Genomic DNA, 23,151 nt, shown 5'->3' on the forward strand with positions numbered 1-23,151 from the left:
TCTATCTTAATTTTTAGTAAGTCAAGAAATCAATCTAATGTAAAGTATTCTGTGAAACTGTTGTGAGTTTTACTTAGAAAGAAGGATGCTTTAAAAAATCAAGTCAAATCAGTGCAAACACTTGACATTATTAAATCATGTCAAACACTTACCTATGCAATTTATTCTGATGTTATCAGCTATTGATTAAAACTAAGATGTTCTGGGTTACAAGAAGAGCTTGATTGAATTCTGGAAAAACATTTGATGAACAATTTTATGTAAATATTTACTAACCTGTAATGCTGTCTCAGTAGTTAGTATTGACATATTGTGTGGATACACATTAAAGTTTAGAATCCCCAATTAGTGTACACATTCAGGGGTGACTAAACCACTTGTCTTGATGTTCTAAAACCTGAGTCAAATAGTTGAATTGTCTTGTTAAAACCTATGCAGAAACAGGAATACAATATGAGGTCTGTATATATAACCTGCTGTGAAATTCCTTCCTTTTGTTGTTTTCAGCTGCAGTATTGAAGTATGAGAACAACGTCATGAATATCAGGCAATTCAACTGTTCTCCTCACCCGTACTGGCTTCCAAACTTCATGGACGTTTTCACATGGTCCCTGCCATTTGTTGGGGAGAAAGGTATGTTGCAGAATCCTGGCATGGGCTTAATAAATTTCATAGGAAGGAAGGGAAGGAATGTGTTGTTTAAGCCCAACACTCAGAAAGAGAAACACTTTAGCCCAACCAATAAGACTCACCAGCTACGCCACGAGAGAAGTGATTTGGAGTGTAAATCGCATTCATGCAGCGGTTCTCCAGCAGTTTTCCACCCCCAAAGGGGGTCAAATGACCCTTTCACAAGGGTCGCCTAAGACCATCAGAAAACACATAAGTTTTTCACCGTATATATATTGTTTTATGATTAATCACTATGCTTTAATTATGTTCAGTTTGTAACAATGAAAATACATCCTGCATATCAGATATTTACATTACAATTCAAAACAGTAGAAAAATGACAATTATGAAGTAGCAACGAAAATAATTTTATGGTTGGGGGGTCAGCACAACATGAGGAACTGTGTGAAAGGGTCACAGCATTAGGAAGGTTGAGAACCACTGCATTACTAGGATCCAATGAGTGGATTAAAGGTGAAAAACATAAACGAGAAATATTAGGAAATTATTAGAATAATGTAACTCCATTAAAGATCACTGCAATAATGACTTGGGCTGCAAGGCACACTTAATGTGCGTTTTCCTTACCACTTGGCATCACATAATTCCCAAAGCCTCTTGATTTCCAAACTGTCAACTGAAAAGGCTTTCCTTGCATTTCAGACATGAACAATAATTGTCATGAGACAGTGGTACATGGTTATACATGGTTATAATTTCATGAGGGACAACGTATACTATCAAAAGCATAGTTGGTTTGAATTCTCATACTTGACCTAAAAATGCTTCAAACTCTTCCTTCACCCATAGAGCATCTGGGGCTTTGAACTGCTGCTTTTGTTGTTAGCCATCCACCACGTAACCCATTACACCGGGATGGTTAATTATGTTTGCCATAATTGTATAGAATTAAGTTTCTGTAAATATAGTACATTCTTACAACAACAAAACCAACAACTCCCCGCAATCCAGTTAATTCTGTCTCATCGTGACCTAATAGCACCTGGTTGAACAACCCAGGTGAGTTTTGAAGAATGTAGCCCTTTATGGGAGTAGAAAGTCTTGGCATTCTCTGGAGGATCACCTGGTGGCTGGTGGTTTCAAACTGCTGACCTTTCGGTTAGCAGCCCAACTTGTAACCACTATACCACCAGGGCTCCTTTTATATCACACTAGTGTTACAAAAATACAGAACAATGAGTCAAAATGTATGTGTAATAATCAGACTCTTAATTTGCTCTGCTTTTTCAGAAAATTGGGCCTTTCTTTCTTATCTCCTTTCTTGCTCTTCCTCCCTTTCCACTTTTTCTCTCTCCATTCTTCCTTCATTATCCCTTTGTTTTGCTATCATATTTTACCCTAACTCTCACCAAAATTTTAAAGAAGGCTGCACTCAGTGAGCCTCAGCATATCCCACTTCAGGATCCTGATGGTAATAGTCTAAGGCATCCCCATGTATCATCTCACACATTGCACATGACGATGAATGAGTATTGTGGTAAAGGACAGACTTTCCATATGTTTCAGAAGAATAAAGATTTGTCTTCTCAGGAGGTTTTAGAGAAAATGTACATATATATGTGTGTTTTTTTTCAATGTCCTAAAACTATTAAACCGAGAAGGTCTGAGTTGTCATTGATTAAAGTTACTGTGAGAACTACACTGTCTCGAGTAAGTTTTAATAGTGAGTGGTAATGTTCCCATTACTGGTCCCTGTCGTTGGTTGCTTGTACTGATCAAATCCTGCACATGTCAGTGCCATCTGTTGGCATCTCTCAAACAAAAGCAGTAAATGCTAGCAATTACCAAATACCCTTGAAAAACCACTTCGTTGGGTTTTTTCCCTCCAGTGGTTATTTTCATTTCAAAGGTCTATTATAGAATAACACATTAATATGTTGCTATATTTACATATTTCGGTTTTTATCATTAAACTAAAACTCAAGTATAATTTCAATTCTAAAGTTTCACTGTGGAATTATATATTTTAACTTCTAGAGGAACATTGGCTTAATTGTACACATTAATTTTTAAAATAATTTTTGAGGAAGAAAACCATCCGGCGAGTTGAGTTTCTTTTCACATTACTAAGACCCAACCTAATTCAAAAATAAAACTCCACTCCTTGCCATCAAATTAATCCCGACTCTCAGTGACCTTGCAGGACAGAGTGGAACGTGTCTGGTTTCTGAGACGTTGAATGTTTACAGGTCTAGAAAGCCTCGTCTTTGATGCTCGAAGCAGCCGGTGGTTCCGAACTATGCCAGCAGCACTCCGTCATTTCAAAAATATGAACGTAAATGCATATGCATCTCAGTGTAATCCTGTACTAATTTTCTGCATATAGCCCTTGATATGACTTTCTTTTTTATCTTTATTTAGATTTAAACTTTCGGTTAAATGTTTTTAAAAATCAAATTTAGTAGTGTTTTCATCACGTATTTATTTTTGAGTAAGTATGCTCAAAACAGTTGTAAAAGTACTAGTAATTCTTCAAGAAACAATTTAAAAAATAATTTTTGGGGGCTCTCACAGCTCTTAAAACAATCCATAAATCCATTCAAGCAACAGTTTTTAACAGGATAAAACTGTGTGCCTATTATAAGTGGGTCCTGTAGTGCATTCTCTGGGGAGTTGACAACAAAAATTCAGCATTTACGTAAGCCCTGCTGAGCAGAAGTTTATAATGTGTGTTCTAGGTGTAGTGGTCTGTTTATGAAGAAAATATAAAAATTCTAAAATGCCTGCTTCCTCCCTGATAAATTTAAAGTGCATTTGCACCCTGCCATAGTTAATGTGTGCCTGGATGTTTGACCTATGTCTAGTAAACGCTACCATTTGTTTTGGACCGAGACATGGAATAATAATTTAGATGCATAAAGTCTACACAGAGTCACAAGTCATCTGTGATTTTGATTGTGTAGGGAGTGTTTTAGAGGGCTCCAGATAAAGTTATTTTTTATTGTTCACGTTGACCTTTCAGAACTCTGTAGTGATCGTTAAAGTTCTGACAGAAAGCTTGTCCTCTCTTTCCTTTCTCTCTTCAGTGACAGAGATGCTGGTAAACGTCCTCAACATCTGCTCAGACGATGAACTTGGGTCAGAAGAAGATGGATTTGACGGTAAGAGATTGAGCTTGTCTTAACACCACAACCGTGCTAGATATCAGACCATCGTTAACCTCCATGGCATTTTGAAGATTTCAGTCATGTGTAAATTTTAACATACTACAGGGGCTTCAAAAAGCTCATGGAAAAAATGGGACTCAAAGATGACAGAATCACTCAGCAAATATTTGGAAGCCCTCTCATATTGAGTGAGACAGAGATCGCCCGTTTTCCGGTTGCTTTGAAAAGGTCTAAGAAATGCAGTACATGAGTTTTCGCATTGCTTTGAAAGCAAAGTAGTGAACTATTTGATAACCACCTTTCAGAAGTACACACGAAGGGAAGTAGTTTCTTTCTTTAATAAAAGAAAGAATTCATTTTTTTCCTAGCAGGAACCCTGGTATCACTGTGGACTAAGCATCGTGCTGCTAACTACCAGGTTGGCAGTTCAAATCAGCAGCTTCCCTACAGGAAAATGATGTGGTTGCCTATTTCCTTAAAGCAGTGCTTCTCAGCCTTCCTCATGCCACGACCCTCTAACACAGTTCCTCATGCTGATATAACCCCCCAACTATAAGATTGCTTTTGTTGCTACTTCATACCTGTAATTTTGCTACTGTTATGAATCAGGCAACCTCTGTGAAAGGGTCATTCAACCCCCCCAAGGGGTCACAACCCAACATTGAGAACCGCTGCCTTAAAGTGTATTTAATTGTGGAGTATTTAAATGTGTAAACTACAAGCATGGAAGTACTGTCCTTCTGTAACTGAAAGAAGAATGGTCCTTTCTGAAAATCAGCATCTGTACCGTGTGAGTTAATGTTCTCAGAGACCTAAGGAGTAGGTGTGCTCCGCCCTGTAAGGCCACTGAGTCAGATTGACTCTGTGACCATAGGTGGTGATGGAGTCAGCACCTGGAACTACTTTTGCTAGGCAACATTTTTACAAGGTTCCCTTCAGTGGGGTCGTTGCCCTCAATTATTTCAACTGTGGTCTCTGTCATCAAGAAAGCATATATGTATTGGTACAGTATATTCAGGGAGCCCTGGTACCCAGTGGTTAAGTGTTCAGCTGCTAAGTAGAAGGTGAGCAGTTTGAATCCACCAGCAGCTGCTTCTGTTCAGACTTGAGCCTCAGAAACCCTGCGGGCAGACCTGCTCTCTCCTATAAAGTTATTTTCAGGTGCAGACAACTTGGTGGCAAAGGCTTTTATTCATTTCACTTACTACGGTTTTTCCCAATTTGTAGTAATGAAGAAGGAATAAGTGGCGAGACGCTTTTATTTTACTTCTTGCAGAGCCTTAACATTATTTCTTACCCTCAATTTCTTAAAACTTGAATATGATACTCAAATGTCATATGGAGCAAAACAATCATTCTGATTCTTCACCCCAAAGTGAATGGAATCTTACAAAGATCGATCTAGAGGAGGAAACAGCAAGAGCCAAACTTATTAAATATGTATTCTGTACAGGGCACCCGAGCCCTGGTCCTTAATATAGTTAGTCTGCTTAGTAGACCGTGAGAGTAAATAAAATCAGATAGATTATAAAGTAGAGGGGGAAGGTAGCAAGGAGCGTATTTAATTGTGGAGTGTTTAAATGTGTAAACTGCAAACACTTAAGTACTGCACTTCTGTAAATACAAAAGAATGTGGCCCTTTTTGAAAATTAGCATCTGAACTGTATGAGTTCCTGTTTACTTGGACATAATGTAGCATCTACTCTCTAAATGTAACACATCCAATGGGTCAAGTGAAATACAAATACTTCCTCAGTCACTCACTCTCTCACCGGCCTTGAGTTGATCTGACACACAGCAAGCCCTGAGCTCAGACTCAAACTGCCTCTGGGGGTTTCTGATGAGGCTAGATTTTCTCAGGAGTCGAAATCCTCACCTTTCTCCCACAACGAAGGCCCAGATGCTCATGAAAACAGGGTCTTATAACGTGATCAAGTTTAAGCATCTAATTGATTGCCACCTTTTCAGTTTTCTTTTTTCCATAACTTAATTTTGCTTTCCTTAATTGTCTCTTAAGCTACACTCTCCTTGGCTCCTTTCTCATTCCAAGGAATGTAGCCCATAGAGAAAGGAGAATGAAGATATAAAGGAATAAACATTTACTGGATTAAGAATAATTTTAAACACTTATTTTTGCAAGTATATTGCTATATTTCAAGGCATTAAGAGATAACGTGAACATTTATGTTTTCATATAGATTCTAGATGTTTCATGTGTTATAGTCCTAATTTGCTACTGCTGCATTTTCCAGGACTATTAAGATATCATTTAAAAGATAATACTTTCATAATGATAGATTTTTTCCTTAAAAGAAATCTTACCAAATAGACTGTAAATCTTAAAAGTTAGCCCTTTTTACTAGATGATGTCACTACATTATATTACTCCATGAACAGTATTAATCTCCTGTTTTAAAAAAACTCCGTATTAACAGCCAGCTGGCCAATGTATGCAATATGTGCAAGATAAAACAGATATATCATATGTAGAATAAGCAGCAGATTGACATATGCTTGTAATTATATGCTAATTCATTCACTCAGCAAATATGTATTGGGTACCTAATGTGTTCCAAGTACTGTAGCCCCAAATTCCAGTGCTTTTCAACAGTACAGGCGATTCAGGCACAGTTAAATATTGGCGAGACTGATTCACTTTTACTTCCCTTTCTTCAGCGCCTTTCACTGTCACTGTCTTGAAATGATTTATTTTGCAACGTACTCTGCTTTAAAATAATGAGTTCCAGTTATAAGAGCACATGCCATTTATATTATTATTATTGTGTATGTGTGCATATCTATCTAACAGCATCTGCTAATTGGACACTTTTCACACACACAGTTTCGTAACTGATTACATTAATCATGTAGGGCAACCGTCACCAGTACCTCTTGCCCAGTCTCCTAGCCCCATAAAGAAAAAACGCAGAGGAGTGCATGTACAGGCATTTGGAAGAATTTTTTTTCTTTTTAAGGAGGCTGGTGAATCTTCCTGTACCCTTAAGTCAAGTCAGTCCTAAGGAGAAATGTAATTTTGTCCTGCCCAGGGTGAAATTTTGTCATGTTAAAATTATAGGTGTATCTCAGCAGGCAAAGTCTCCTGGCTCACCAAGGCTCCTGCTGGGTAGCATTCAAACCATGTCATAAATTTCTCCTGGGTAGTTTCTTTCTGCCTTACAAGTAAAGGAATTTGATAGTCTATCTAGAAAAAAAGTTACTGTTTTAAATTGGCCTGTGGTCCATTTATGTTGAAAATAAAATCTAAAATGTGTGCTATCTTGTAAAGTGTGGAAGCAGTTTAATGCCAATGAGTAGGTTTTGAGGATCTAATTTATGTGTATTGGGTTCTTCTTTGTTTCCTGTTTCCACTGATTGTGGATGACAAAATAACAGTCTGGCTCCAATTTAGATTGTTACTCGCCAGGATATTTCGGAGAAGGAAGAATTCCAAGTTAGATGTATCTGATTTGGTGGTTAATCCTCATTAATAAAGAAGCCTCAGTGAAGTACAAGGATTAGTAAGTGATTCCGAAGTAGACTGAAAAGCTGAACAAAAAAACAAAACACATCACAAAGACCTCTTTTGTCAGTATCCTGACAATTGAAGGATAGACTAGCAAGTAAGTGTCAGAAAGGTAACAGTTTTGAGAGGGGTGTTTATTTGGGACTTTGATTTGTTTATCAGTTCCTGGAACCCTAGTTTCTGAGATCAGTCTTTACAAGCATGTGACAGCTAAGACTGTGATATCTGAGAAGTCTGGCTGAGCAGAGATTTCTGAAGGTGAAACTGAAACCTGTAGGATAAAAAAGCAAAGGGGAAAAACTCTAAAATGAGTACATTTCAAGCCAAACATAGTTTCAGGCTGCACTGGAAATACTTAATATTAAATTAGAAAGTATGTCTTTGCTTTCAACTTGAAAAACATGCATACACACACACACACACACACACACACACGGACTCTTATTCTCTGTTCACATTTCTTGCCTGATCCTAACATTAACCACAGGCAAGTCATTGAATCTGGGATCAGAGGAGCCTTTTGCATGCCTCTGTGAAACCATCTAAATGGTAAACAAGAAAATGATCTTCCAGCATCTGTTTTGAATTATTAGATAAATTTTCATATCTCATACTATAGGTTCCAGCGTGTTGCCTTACTTCTTTCTGTGTAGCTTTAAAAAGTCAGACAGTGTTTGTTAAACTACGAAGTTGGGAATTAAGAAGTAGCATTTTCTTGGTCCTTAAGGAATACCTCTGTAAGAACTTGATTATATTATTTTCTACCCAAACTATATTTATTTGCCTTGATGAATATTTGAAAAGATCTAGCAAAAAGAACTTGACACTAATAACTCTTTTTTCAAAATGCTTTGGGACCTAAAACATAAGGAACTGCCTCCCCATCTAATCAAGTCACTATTTTCAGCACTGAACCCAAAATTTTACATATGATTGCTTTTAAGGCTGCTTATGTATAACTGAAAACTCCATGAATTTGTTTCATTGGTTTGGAGGTTTAAAATCATGGTTTCGTAGGATATCTTGATTAATTGACCTAGCAATGTGTTCTTCTGGTCTACCTCCTAGTTCATTGCATGGTGCCTGTAATCTTAAAAGCAGATCTTGCTAGTGGCCTCCAAGTCACAATTTCTCATTAATCCTTCAGCACAACAGAAGGAGAGGCGGGATTCAAAGGAAACGCTAGGATACGGGGCTTTGCCATGAGACTAGAGAAGTGACTCGTGCTTGTATTATGGTCACTGAACATTCTGATTTGATTCTAAAATAATCCTGATCAAAGCAGGGGAGATTCAGAACAGAATTTAAATTCTCACAAATATCATTGATTCTAAACTTTCTGGAGCCAGGGAGATTAGATGAATTCCTGAACCTATTATCCTGATGTAATCTTTAAAACTTCAGATAAAAATAACACCAAAGTCTTAAAACCAATCAGTAGTGCAGCTTAGCTAGTAAAAACTGTATGCCTTGAGCAATTTGCTCTCTTAAGTTCTCTCTGTATAGAACCAAAGTATTAACAGTAACATGAAAGATTAGACACGGGCTGTGTTAGACTGAGTTAGACTGAATTGACTAGGGAAACTAATCCAGAGACACTCATGTATGTGTAAGAAGTATAATTATAAATCAAGACTACATCCTAACCTGGTCCAACTCAGGTTCATAAGTGCCTCTTCGGGCTCCCACAGCCATGTGCAGGGAGGCCGGTGGGTGCAAAGTCGCATGGGTCCTCCGAGGCTAGGGGATACATGACAGGGCTCTGGGTTAGCAAGCATGCAGGGAAAGACAGAATGGGGGGTTCCCACGGCTCTCTTTATGAGCAGCTCATGCCCACAGGGGGGACCCACAGGCTGTGGTCTGATTGACAGGTTGGATACCGTCCCTACAGTTTTATACAGTTTCAAGTTGACATAGAATTATGTGACTGCCACATGGACCTCAGGAGGGAGTGAGTGTATATACCCCTGAGCGAGGAACAACTCAGAAGAGGAGGGCAAGAATGGGTGCCCCAGGTGACGGTCTCATCAGTGACACTGAATAACACACTGACGAACTGCTGAGTTGTTACATGTTGGCCTGTGTAACAGTAACAACAACAAAACAAACTTTAAGAAATTAATTTTTCCACTCTAAAAGGAGTGATTGAATTAATCTTGCAAATGTCATCCTAGGAAGTCCCCTTTACTTAGGACATCTGGCAGCACACGTGTCTAAGCACAGTAAGATCCACCTTCCTCTTGCAGTCTTAGTAATTAATGTCTCTAGCCATTTTAGCATCTTATAGTATGATTCCCAAAGACAGGAGCTCTGGTGAGGTGGTAGGGTAAATATTGAACTTCAAGGTAGATGGTTCAAGCCCACAAACCTCAGTTTTAATGTATGTTTATTTTACATATTATTTATTCATACGTAAAAGCATATATTCACAGGATACACTTTTTCCTGTATATTCAGTGTTTAAAAAAAACCACTGGTGGTTTCCTACCTTCCCGTTTCAAACTTAAGGTCAGTGGAACAAGAATTTAAAATATTACATACTCTAGGCATGCAGAGGAGTTAGTTATTTGATAACTACCAGAGGGTGGGGGGCCAGAGAAGATGGAGGCTATCTTCTCAGACAGGCAATTCTGTACTTCTTACCAAGCCAAAGCAAATCTTTTTTCCTATTGTGCGTCTTTAGAAAAGATGGTCATGTGAGGCATTCATATAACTTCCAGGAAATTATATTCAAAGAGCAAATTCAGCAGATCAGGTTGAGGTGACCTTTATCTAACGTCTGAGATGATCCTATGTCATTGAGGAAGAGGAAACAAAGACATCGGAAACAGAAAGTGTTTATTCTGTACTTTATGGAAGGCTTTGTAATGATCTTTTCCCGGGGTTGGTATGAGGAGCCCTGGTGGCATTGGGGTTATGTGTTGGGCTGCATTCTCTAACGTCAGCAGTTCAAAACCACCTGCCACTCTGTAGGAGAAAGATGGGGGTTTTCCTTCCATAAACAGTTACAGTCTTGGGAGCTCACAGGAGCAGTTCTGCTATGTCCTATTAGGTTGCTCATAGTTGTAATTGACTCAATGGCAGCGAATGGTTGTTGTTTTGTTTTGTTCAGGCATTTGTAAATTATCTTCACAAAATTCTTGATCTTCTCCAGTTAACAAATACTTCCAATTGCAATGTAGAAGCTCATTCATTTTTGTCACCATAAATCTATCCTTGTACTGAAGTTCCTTTGTAGTGAAGATGACCTCTTTTTCCAGCACAATTATGCCCTGAAAAAAGAAACAGTGCTGTGCCCAGTGTTTCTTTAAAACCGAAGCATAACTTAAACATTCCAGGGCAATTCTTGAATAGTAGGATATAAGCTGTCATCAGATGCCTGGCTATTTACATCTTGGGGTTCCTTTGGCCATCATATTTTAATCAATATCAATTCGGGTCTATCATATCTGGTTGTAGTCATTAGCCTTTTTGAACTGCCAATTAAAATGATGCTGTAATATAGGTATTTTTAAAGTGCTACTTAAAAGCATACGATCATGATTTTACCCAAATGTATTTCTTCATTATTTGGCATAGTTTCCACATTCTGTGGAAGCACAGGTTTGGCAGAACAAACTACATGTTAAAAAAAATAGCCATCTCCCTGTTCTAGCCAATTGTCTGGGTGGTAGCCAAGAGAGGCAGGAACATTATGCTGCACAGCCAACTAACATCTTGATTGTACTCCGGGTTTTTAATGGAGAAATTAATATGGAATGTAGGTATCTTTAATCTATTTCATAGCATTTTACATTAGAATTTTCCTCCAACATTAATCAACTTATACTGAACACTAGCTATTGCATCTTTAAACCTACAATTCAATTACATTTTTTTCTTTTTTAAGTGGAACTCCATATTGTACAATAAGATAACGTAGTGGGCGGGAAGCCTGGGCTCTGTAAAACCTCCTTGTTTGAAAGGCATTGAAGTGGAAAGATTTTTTTTCTTCTTCAATGAAGGCAGTGATTGTGTGTGTGTGTGTGTGTGTGTGTCTTTTAAAAACTTCAGTTCTCACAAATAACACAGAGGTAAGTGGCATATGAAATGGGCATTTTTCAGAGAGTAGTAAGTAACCCAGCATGTTGAAAATTGATACCATAAGAAAATAAAATATATTTTCTCTATTATTTTTGTGGCAACGCTTTCGTGACTCTTTGTACGGCAGTGTTTCATAGGTCCCAGTTCTCCACTTGAAGAAAAGATGGCACTTTGATGAGTATCATTAATAATTGATGGAACAACTGCAGGCAGTTGTAAGTCTCAAAGTGTCTGAAACATTCTCTCGAGTAATTGATCTTTGATGGCAAGTTCAAGGGCCATATGAAAAAGTTCAATAAATACTTATAAAATCTAAAAAATTTAAACCTATTCTTGGAACCAGCCTATTCTCTCTCTTCTAAAAATGTATTTAGTTCCACTTTTGTTCCTGGTTTATAAGAAGGCATAATACTATTCTCTCTAACTCTGTAGAAAGAGAAGTTTGGACTCTCCTGTTGAGTCAGCCCATCATTTGAGACGCTCCTCTGTTTGTTTTGTCCTCCCCAGCACTACCAGAAGCATGGGAAAGATAGCTCCACATTCTCAAGTTGAGTGAATTGACTGTAGTGGTTTCAAGAACTGGAACATTTACCATTCCAATTTTCCCAATAAAAGCAAATATTTTGAGTATTTACCAGGTACCAAAAGTCTGTGCTAGGTACATAACCAGCACTAGCGGGTAGTATAGTAACCTGTTGCCTCTATGTCTTGATTATGGAGAGAGAATGATTTCATTCTGTCACCCATGGATGAAGTAGTCCCGTAAACTCTGCTACTCCACTCAATGTCTGTGGCTCGGGAATACCACTTCCCAGCTGATCAGTGTAGGCAACCAAGTTAAATATCCTGTTCCTAGGATCATCCTCTGTAAATTGGAGGTTGGTTTTACTTTCTTCCTGTGTTTGGTGTAAGGATTAAGTCAAAGCCTGCCAATAAAGAGTGTAGAGTGAGGACTCACCACCAGCACCTTTCTCCTCTTACAAAGAAAGGGAAAACTGGAACTGGTTTAGTAACAGCCCAAAGTAACACAGGGGAGCTGGGACTCGCACACAGACCTCTGACCCCACAACTGAAGCTCTTCACTATTGTTCCCTTCCGCCTCCCAGATGCCACTTATTTCTCTGTCCCCGAAGACATGGGTGGGTCAAACATGTCCACAGCACATTATTTGTTATATACAAAAGAGTACACATATAATCACTATTTTCCACAAAATTCTGTAATTTTCAAAAGAAATATATATATTTAAGACTATATCTTGCTCGTAGACTTAAAATTTCTTTACACTTTTAACTCAAATTTTTAAAAAATATATGTAGAAGGCTCAGCACATTAAAAAATGTAAGAGGTAACAAAGTTCATCTTTGTAACAACCTATTCTATTTGAAAGTAAAATTGGATCATGTTTCATTATTACTGCGCTTGGATTTGCTTCTAGATGCCATTTGTCATCCAGTAAAACAGGTACTGAAGTTGGGTAAAACTATCGATGGCAGTAAGAGCAGGCTGTTGAGACAAGGAATGCCTTCTGTTGTGTCACGTGAAAGACACGATGGCTTTGCTTCTCATCCACAGTCATCACCGCGGCAGCTTAAGGTGTCGTGCAGAAGACAAAGTAGGCCTTCCAGAACTTGTGAAACTCTTCAGAGTCGGTCTCTCCAGCCTTCAGGAGGGCGATGGAAAGGACGAGTGCAGAGTGTGTCTTGTTTGGTAAAAAAAGAAAAGGCATGTCCCGATTGGCCCTTCTTGGGTCTCATGAGGTCAGAGCAGTCTGGGTCTTTTCAAATGGAATATTCTCTCGTGAAAATCCTAGTCCCCATCCACCAACAGATATTTTACTCGTGGATTTTATTCCGTGATTTTCAATCGTCGTAGATATTAACGTCAAAGCCAGTTTCTTCCAAGTGTAGTTCTTATTTTTCAACATTTTATTAGGAAGCATTTCAGACAGACATATAGAAAAGTTGAAAATGTTAGGTTGGCAAACCTGCTGCTTGCTTTCTACAATTAACCCATTGCCAGCGGGTCGGTGCTGACTCGAAATGGCCCTCAGTGGGTTTCTGCTGTTCACGGGAGTCGAAAGCCTCGCCTTCCTCCCGAGGAACCGCTATTGGTTTCCAACTGCAGACCAGGTGGACCGCAGCCAGCACGTAACCACGACCCGGCCAGGACGCCTTCTTTCCGCCATGAGCATCTGTGAGGGAGCCCAGGTGGGTACATCTTGGGCTGCTCACCTCAAGATCAGCAGTTCAAACAACTAGCTGCTCTGCGAGAAAAACGAGCCTGGTGCTCCCATAACGAATTGCGATCTCAGACACTGGCCGGGGCAGTGCCACCCTGACCTGGAGCGCTGTTTTGAGTCAGACTTGATTCGATGGCATTGCGTTTGGTTTTTTGTTTATGAGGGGGCCCTGGTGGCATAATGGGTTGGTTATTCAGTGGGTCTAGCTAACCCAAAGTCAGCCATTCGAACCATCAGCTGCTCCAGGGGAGAAAGATGTCTTTCTGCAATTGTAAAGGTTTTCACTCTTGCACATCCACAGGGGTGGTTCCACTCTGTCTGAGGGGTCCCTATGAGTCAGAATGGATTCAGTGGCAGTCAGTTTTGCATTAGTGCTTTCTCACATGTCTTTCTCTCATACTTCTACTCATCCATGTTTTTCTTTTCACTTTAAGTACATGCCAGAGTAAGCTATAGACATCAGCACATATGACCACTTAGCTATTAAGCAGTCTTACCAATAAACACTATTAAAAATATACCAATAGAAACAAATTTGTATGCATACAAATACACAATGCACATATTATATCATTGAGTTCCAGTAGCCCAGAAAATCCCTGCAAGCACTTTCTGATCAATTTCCACCCACCGTTCTTATTAACTTTTTAAGTTTATTACCACGGTCTAGTTTTATTTCTCCTAGAACCCCATACTGACTAAGTCACACAGTTTGTACGTGTTTGTGCAACTTCCATGTGCAGCATGGTTTTTAAAGTCGTTTCTGGGCTGTAATTTGCATAGCATGCAGCTTAATCACCCAATCATATTGAGAGTCGTGCAGTCAGTTTCAGAACATTGTCTGCTCATAACCTCTGGTAGCTCCCAACTTCCCCCCAACCTCCCTGGCCAAGCCCCTGGGTAATTATTAATCCAGCTACTATCTCTTCATATTCACCTATCCCGGATTTTATATACAGAAAATCATACAACTTGAAACAAGAAGCAAAAAACAATAAACCAGGGTCCTCCAACTTTTTAAACAGGGGCCAGTTCACTGTCCCTCAGACCCGTTGAAATGCCAGGCTATAGTTTTCAAAAAACTATCAACAAATTCCTATGCATACTGCACATATCTTATTTTGAAGTAAAAAAGCACCCACCGGGCTGGATAAATGTCCTCAGCGGGCCACATGTGGCCCGTGGGCCATAGTTTGAGGATGCCTGCAATAAACCAACAACAGTGAAAAGAGAGGAAAAACCACAATCAAACGGAAAGCAGAAAATCTCAAACACGGAAACAATGTTGAAGCAAACCAAAAGGGAGAGCCAGTGATAAGGTGTTGTAATTGGTTTTGACAATTCTGTCTGACAGCTAGGGTATGCACATCCCCGGACTGTAGTCAGAGGGGAGTCACCAGAGTCTTAATTCATGTGGGGGGCCCTGCGAATCAATGTTGAGTTTACACCGTCACCCACAGCCTTCTGCCAACTGGGTGTTCACAATTTAAGCTCTGATAGCATTCCCTCCTTCAGATTTGGATTTTCTCGTCTGAAATCCTTGGATTGGACAGGTGGGTGTGCTTCTTCCCTGTGAACTGAGTTGTCACCTCACTTAGGATACTTTTGAGGTGCGTGATGTTGCGTGGATCAGTAACTCACTCCTCTCCTGTCCTGCTGAGTACATTTGTGACTACGTGTGCCCCGGTTTATCTGTTCTCCTTGGAAGAGCAACTGGAGAACGTCCTACTACGAGTCTGACTACAACAGTGGTAAGCATTTATCTGACACTCGTAGGCTCACCGTACCAGAATTGACTAAACGGCAACTGGAAATCTTGTTGAAACTTGAAAACACTGTTGGTGTGAGGTGCCATTTAGTCAGTGCCTTCTCACAGCAACCCCGTGAACCAGGGAACAAGACTGCCCGGTCCCGCCATCCTCACAATTGGTCCCATGCCTGAGGCCACTGAGTCAGGCCAGCTCCTTGAGTGCTGCCTTCTTTTTCCTGCCCCAAGCTTGCTGTCCTTCTCCTGAGTCGTTTTTTCACCTGACAACATGCCCAAAGTCTGTAAGATACAGTTTCCCCATCCTGATCTCTAAGGGGCTCTCTGGCCCTGCTTCTTCTATGACACATCGGTTTGTCCTTTCACAGTGCACAATAATGAGGTCTCACCTAATACAGTGTGCCTTATGATCGCTCGACTGCTATTGTTAAAAATAATGGTACAAATAAAAGTATATCATAATTATCATATATTGTAAATAAATGGCTGCTGTAAAGCAGAATCGCTCGTGATGAGGGCAGTACTCGATATCTGCAGTGTCCAAGACAGTTGCCGTATGTGATGAGTAAGCACTTGAAATGTGACTATTCTAAGGGCGAAAATGAATAATACTTCAGTTTACTTTGCGTTCATTTAAATGTAATAATTGCACACAGTCCATGAGGATAAGAGGACAGTGTACTTTATTTGATCCGTTCCACGGCCTTATGAGCTCTGCTTCATTGTAGTAGCTTATAAACAAGTTAGCTGAGATGCTGAGAGCTTGGGAGCCAGCCCCAGGGTACTCGGTAAGTATTAGAAGCCAGCTCGGTTTATGCGTTCCATTCGGACTGCCTGAACTGCTTATGTTTGCCTCCGTCTGCCACGACGCCGAAGCATAGGAGGTCTCTGCTGTCGTTCTGCCCCCTGCCCTTACTCTACCGCTGCCACAATCGATGTCGCATCTTGAACATGACACGCGTTATGGGCTGCTTCTCTGCAGCCAATAGTGCAGCAGTCAAGGGATGAGCCCCAGGTTTACTTCCGCCTACTTACCAGGCTACAGTGCACTGTTTTACATGGGTTCCATGACACCTTGTATATAGTTAAAAAAAAGAAAGCATGTGAAACAGTTCATAAAGATAAGTAAGCACAAGCGAGCCCATTCTTGCTTTGCTTGCTTGGTACTCTGTCCAAACCAAAAGACCAATGGCAGTGACGACTGTCATCAAGTTCATTCTAAGTCTTAGTCACCGGAGAGCTGCCCCTTTGGGTTTCTGAGACCTTTAAGCCTTTACAGACATGGACAGTCTCTTCTTTCTCCCAAGGAAAAACTGGTGGGTTCGAACCGCTGGCGTTGTGGTTACTAGTTCATTGTATACACCTGGGCCACTGTAATGTGTGTCACAGTCCACTGTCATCATTCACACCATCTCCCCGGAGCAGAGACCATTTCTTATTCACATTTCTAGTGCTAGCACATGGCCTGCTCCGCAGGAGAGGATTGATGTGAATACTTTATGAATGAATGGCTTAAATAGATTGCATTCTAGCGAACACTGTCAGCATACCCCTAATTCCATTAGACTGAGGGATTTATAGTAGTGGCACCGCAGGAGGTAACTGTGAGCTGGATGACAGACCCAGCATCTATAATGTGGGGTAGGTAGCAGATGTGTGGCAGGAATCACCTCACCCTGGCACTTGGCCCTTTGTCATCGCAGGATCTCTGCAGAGGCTCCGAGGCGCTCTTGGGGGGCGGGGGATGCCCCTCTCACCCAGCAGGCCGCTTGGCACAGATACCTTTAAAACTTCCTGGAAGACAGCAAGGTGCTAAGTTAAGGGCAGGAAGGACACGTGTTCAAAGCAAATCATTAAAGATGCCCTTGATTTTCCCCCACTGAGAGAAATTGAATGTGCCGGGCTGCCTAGATTCTGGATACAGTAGCATCACATTCTGGGCATTAATAAAAGATCAGGACTCAAAAAGCTGAAGAGAAACCCAAAAGAAGAGTGATCATTATTTGAATGGAGATACAAACTGAAAGTTTATTTTACCTTTTCACAATGGTAGTGTAAAATGTGGTCTTCCAGGTGGAACTTTGAAGTCGACACAAAGCATGATGTTCTCAATGAAAGATAGCAATGACAATTTTAATATAAAAGGTGTTTTGTATGCCTCCGTTATTTCATATTTAAAATTGTGGATGATATTTTGACCTCCTGTGGTATGGTACGACTTCCATAGCTTAAGCCAGTCAGCACCAAGAGCCCAGGAGACGAGATGGCGTTTGCATGTGGCAGGTAGTGCAACTCTGTAACACATGCCTGCTTCTTTAAGTTCCCCACGGAATGGTAGCCCACGAGGCCTTCCAGTGGAGCTTAACACATCATTGGAAATGGTTTCGCAATCTCTGCAAAGTATGAAAAGCTAAGCACCAAGACCTTTACCTCTGAACTTAGTTCTTTCTATTGTTCAGCTTTTTTAAGTTAAGTGACACAGGATCTCAGATACTCTCTCTGGAAAGCATTGTGTGATGTTCTAAAGGTGTGAGATTAGTTTGCTTTCTGTTTCAATGATTTGGAAAATGTTGAAGGTAGTTCCTATGACGTCAGTTTTCCTGGCTCTTTTGTCTATCGGAGGTCAGATTATGGGACTATCTGAGAAACATATTCTGTTTTTATAAAGAGGATGGTAAAACATATCTATGGTAACAGGAAATGTAAAAAGAGAGCATTGTTTCCTTTAAGAAAAGAGGGGTACTAATGTAGTGCCTCACTGTGGGGAGCACAGGTCTGTACACATAAAGTAGGTTGTGGGCTCTGGACACTTGATCTGGGGGAAGCTTGACGTAATTGCAGTGTCTAAATTCTCCTTTCACATTCAGATTGTCGTCCTGACACATGTGTTTGAGAATCGGGCTGCACTGGGCTGGGAAGCACATTCGTCGTGGCGTTCATTATTTTTCCCAACTTTCATTTCTTGGCATTTCTTTGCTCTGGTGGTGGTTTTTACAAGCCCTTCATTGAGAGATATTTTTGTGTGTGAGATTTTATGCAGATGTGGCTGTATATGCATGTGGTTATGTAGTCATCTTATTTATCATATATAGAGCTAGTACACTCCTTCTTGCTGCTTTTCTCAGCCTTATGAATTGCGATTGAATTGATTCTGACTCACAGGAGCCTACAGGGCAGAGGAGAACTGCTTCCTCGGGTGTCTGAGGCTATATATCTTTATGGGGACAGAAAGCCTCATCTTTCTCCTGCAGCGTGAGGCCTGGGCTTGGCTTGCAGTGAGCATCCCCATGTGTAACCCACTGTGCCCCAAGGCTACGGCATAGACCTCGAGCCACCACTTTCAGAGCTCTCTCGCACCTCCTGTCCCGTGTCTGTTGGATTGAGTCTAGGATCTTGCCATACTGTGTGCTGGAGAAGGTCAGCGCTTTTTCCCTTTGTTCAGTGTGAGCTCTGAGTTCTTTTGGATCAGTCGGGGGGAGGGGGGACTATTACCTGAAATATTAGGCAGTACCAGTAAGTACTCCACCACTTTAACTTCATTTGCCTATACTTTCCATCGCAATTTGCTTTCATTTCTAAAAGTTGCTAATATCTACAAAAATTCTTGCAATCATATTTGTTAAGCCCTAGAGATCTTTTGATACGTTTTCAAAATAAGTAGGCAGTGATTTATTTCTGAATATAAAATATATGATTAACAAATATGAAAAATATATATAGGAAAACCACCAGACCCTTTGCCATCTTGTTAAAAATGACACACAAAATCCCTTACTTGTCATGTAAAATCTAAGCACAAAACATTCACTTTTATGTTGATTTCCAAGCTGCAATGGATTGTACAGAATCATTGTAGAGATTCTTTTTTATTTTACTGTAAAGATTCATTATGAAACTTAACTGTGAATCATAGATACTAAATGCTTTTTAAACTCGGTGAGTTTTGAGATAGGACTCTGACACACACTCCATTTCCATTCGTAGTTCTAGTTAATATTGTAACATAACTCAAGGACCTTGTATGAACCCGAGCCAATGGCTCACCTTGATTCATCAGAAAGGCTCGTTGGAGAATGGCTTTTACCCGTGTGGATTGAAAATGCCTTCATTCATTTGCAGGCAGACTAGCTGGCAGAGGGATACTCCCCGTGGGGTATGTTGAGGAGTTGCTGCTGATGGCGTTGCTCAAGGGAGGAGGAAGTAGAAAGGCACCTGGGAAGGTCTGGGTCCGAGGGAAAGCACAGGAAGTAAACTCGCTGGTCTGCCCGGAGAACACCTGTGTCCCACAAAATATGGGTATTAGTGGAACAGGTAACAAGCATTCGGGTGGAGAAAATGAAGCCTGGGTGGAGAGCAGTAGGTATGCATTGGGCTACTAACCAAAAGGTTGGCAGTTCGGACCCACCCGATGCTCCGTGGGATGACGGCAGGCAGTCTGCTTCTGGAAAGAGTCACCCCTTGGGAAACCCCGTCGCTCAGTTCTCCCCTGTGCTCGAGGATTTCGAGGAGTCAGAATGGACCTGCTGGCCTGGGCGGATGGTATGGGTGGCTAGATGGAGGAAAACAGCCCCTTTGGTACCAATAGTACCACCAAGTACTCATGGCCCTTTCTTGGGGTGAAAAAAAAATGGAGGTCTCCTTTCTCACCAGATTGTGAAAGCATTGGTGTGAGTTTTTCTTGCTCTAAATGTCAGCACAGAGATTAATTGTGTGACCCTTGTTGAAATTGAAAAATCACGTTCCTGAAAGTCCTCTAAGGAAAACAGCAGGAATCACTTCTTCAAAAAGGGCAGAGCCTCCCCCCATCCCCCCAGATTAAAAGACTCAAATGTATGCCAATTAACACCTGTAGACTCCAGTCTCTGAACAAAACATACGACTGAGCGGTTCTCCTAAACTCTTATAATATAGATTGAAACCATTCCTGAGCTTGTCTAGATAGGATATGTAGCTGCAAATTTGTAATCTTTGTATTCCCATCAGTGACAGGGTAGCTACAAAGGGAATTCACTTGTCTTCATGCTTCTTCTGTAGAGTTTTATGCAATCTGTAGGAAGGTTGTCCTTCTCCACCGTGCTTTACAATCTAATTTTTTTTTCCTAAGAGGTGTGTGTGTGTGCGTGTGTGTTTGCATATTCTGTACTTCTCCAAACATTTGGCAATCAAATATGAAAAAGTTTTAAATCAGGCGTCCTCAAACTATGGCCCGCAGGCCACATGAGGCCCCCCAAGGACATTTATCTGGTCTTAGTTCAAAATAAGATATGTGCAGTGTACATAGGATTTGTTCATAGTTTTTTTTTTAACTATAGTCCAGTCCTCCAATGGGTCTGATGGACAGTGTTTAAGAAGTTTGAGGATCCCTGTTTTAAAGCATGGTTCAAAAAATATGTAGTAACAAGGGAGGCCTTGGGTGATGTAAAATGTTAACCTGCTTGCCTACTAACCCGAAGGTTGGAGGTTTGAGTCTACAGAGAGGTTCCTCAGAAGAAACGCTTGGCAATCGACCTCTCAAAAATCAGCTCTTCCTCGATGATCTCTGTCAATCACACCCCCATGCAAATGGGGTCAACATGCATCAACATTGACTTGATGGCAGCTAGGATATGGGACCTTTGGTCTGTGTTAACTGGATTTTTTTTCATTTGGAAAATGTAATATAATATTTTTCCAAACACATACATAATCCATAAGGAATAAAATGCAAACCCATGCCACTAGCCCTCGCCAAACCCAATTCTGTTTTCTACATTTTCCTCTAGAGTCAGCCAGAAAGACAGTATCAAATGCCATACCAAGTGATGTACAACCATTAACTAATACAGACTGTGTTCTCCTGAAGAACAGTCTCCTTAGAGATAACGCCAAGGGCGAACTTTGGGAAAAGACATTTCTTAAAGTAATTTCCCCCATGGAACCTGGAAACCAGTGCTGGTGACTTGTGGATCCTTCTTCTGGCCCACATGTGATCTCGGGCCTCTCTAAACAGAAGGGGGGTGTGTGGCAGGCTGAGCAGATCCCCTCTCCCGGCTCCCGTTAGCTCCCAGCCAGCTTCTTGTACATCTCAACAGTTGCTCCTTGGCCCTGTGGAGACCTCCTAAGGATCGCATCCACACGTCAATGACCAAATGCCTAGCTTTTGTACCATGGTTTGCAGATGAAACCTCGTGGGGAGTGAGCGAATTGACCGTGTGCCCAAGCCTGCATCTTGACCAGAAATGGCCTTGTGTTCTCCTGTGGAGCTGAACTCTTAATCACGGCACGACCAAGGGTCTAGCGTGTATGCTTGCGTGTGAGCACGTACTATAATAAGTGTAGACCACAGATGACTGACTGCCTGACTTCTGTCTGCCACTCCAGGAGCCACCGCAGCCGCCCGGAAGGAGGTGATAAGGAACAAGATCCGAGCAATTGGCAAAATGGCCAGAGTGTTCTCTGTTCTCAGGTGGGATCCTTTTTCTTCTTTTTCTATCCTGAATTGTATTGTATGTCTCTTCATGAATAGTCTAAGACGATCAACCGGTTGACATAAATATAGTACTAGAAAACATTGGTCTTTTCGTAATGATCTTTTTTTCCCTTTACATAGAATGTTTAGTTTCTCACTGTTTTAATCCAGTTGAAATCGACTCACGTTTCTGTGAAGAGAGCCTCTATAAATACGTAGATTCTCATCTCCCCCCTCTAATTGCTACACATTTATTCCACAATAGCTTGGACAGCTCACGAAACAGGAAAGCCGTCATAATCCTTTTAGACTTCACTCTGGCTCCTGGGAAAAGGAGAGTGTATCAGGTGCCGTCACTAGATTTCTAGGAAATGAGCATCAAGCGCAAAGTGCATTCACACGAATCCCTATTATTCCAGTGAGTCGCCCAGAGACTGGGGCGGGGGGTGGGGCACACGCTACTGTGACTCCCATGTAGTGGGTTGGTTGGTTTGTTTTTTTAACCATGAATCATACAATGGTTATTAAGCATGGATTTAGAAAGCAAAAATTTTAGTGAAGCTAATTATGCATTTATTCATTTAAATAATCTCTCTGTAGGTAATACAAAGTAGCTCTGTTCTGATCATTTTCTAAATGCTTGAAAAGCAGTGTGTTCACACGAGATTGTGCTGTAATGTATAAACCTACACACTAATGAGGATAAAAGGGAACACCTGCAGGAAATTACATCTACAAATTATTCCATTTGATAACTCTTACTCACACAATAAGGTAAACTTGATTTCTCCTTTTGTTATTTCTGTCCTGCTAGTAATTAATAGGAGTCCTGGTAGTGCAGTGGTTACAGCAAGTTGGGCTGCTAACCACACAGTAAGTTATTCACAGCACCAGCCACTCCAAAGGAGAAATACAAAGCATTCCACAGCTGCAAAGAGTTACAATCTCAGAGACTCACAGGCCAGGCCTACCTTGTCCTCTGAAATCTGAGACAGAATCCACTCCATGGCAGTGAATTTGAAAGCATTTTGAAGATGATTACTAAGATGTGACAAGACTGAGAAGCATTCTCATCTTTTCACAAGGCCTCCTAATCAAAAGTAATACTTGTGTGGGAGCCAGCCCAATCACAAATACATCACCATGAAGCTAAAAATAGGAAATGATTGTTCCCTACAGCCTAATTAATGAGGCTCCCTTTGCTCTAATGCTCTATATCCCTAGCTAAACTATCTCATTCCTTCGATTAAAAAATAGGTAATTAAGCTTAAAGCACTGATAACATACCAT

General features: G+C 40.7%; 1 protein-coding gene across 1 annotated transcript in view; it reads left to right on the forward strand.

Annotated features, from left to right (window-relative positions):
- Positions 1-23,151, forward strand: part of PPP3CA (protein phosphatase 3 catalytic subunit alpha) — a 348,928-nt gene that overhangs the window by 310,754 nt on the left and 15,023 nt on the right. Inside the window, exons 9-11 of the mRNA XM_075543988.1 lie at positions 508-633; positions 3,720-3,794; positions 21,774-21,858. Of these exons, the coding sequence (XP_075400103.1) occupies positions 508-633; positions 3,720-3,794; positions 21,774-21,858 (286 nt within the window). The remainder of the gene's footprint in view (positions 1-507; positions 634-3,719; positions 3,795-21,773; positions 21,859-23,151) is intronic.

Source organism: Tenrec ecaudatus, chromosome 3 (assembly GCF_050624435.1).
Source record: "Tenrec ecaudatus isolate mTenEca1 chromosome 3, mTenEca1.hap1, whole genome shotgun sequence".
NCBI classification, from domain to species: Eukaryota; Metazoa; Chordata; class Mammalia; order Afrosoricida; family Tenrecidae; genus Tenrec; species Tenrec ecaudatus.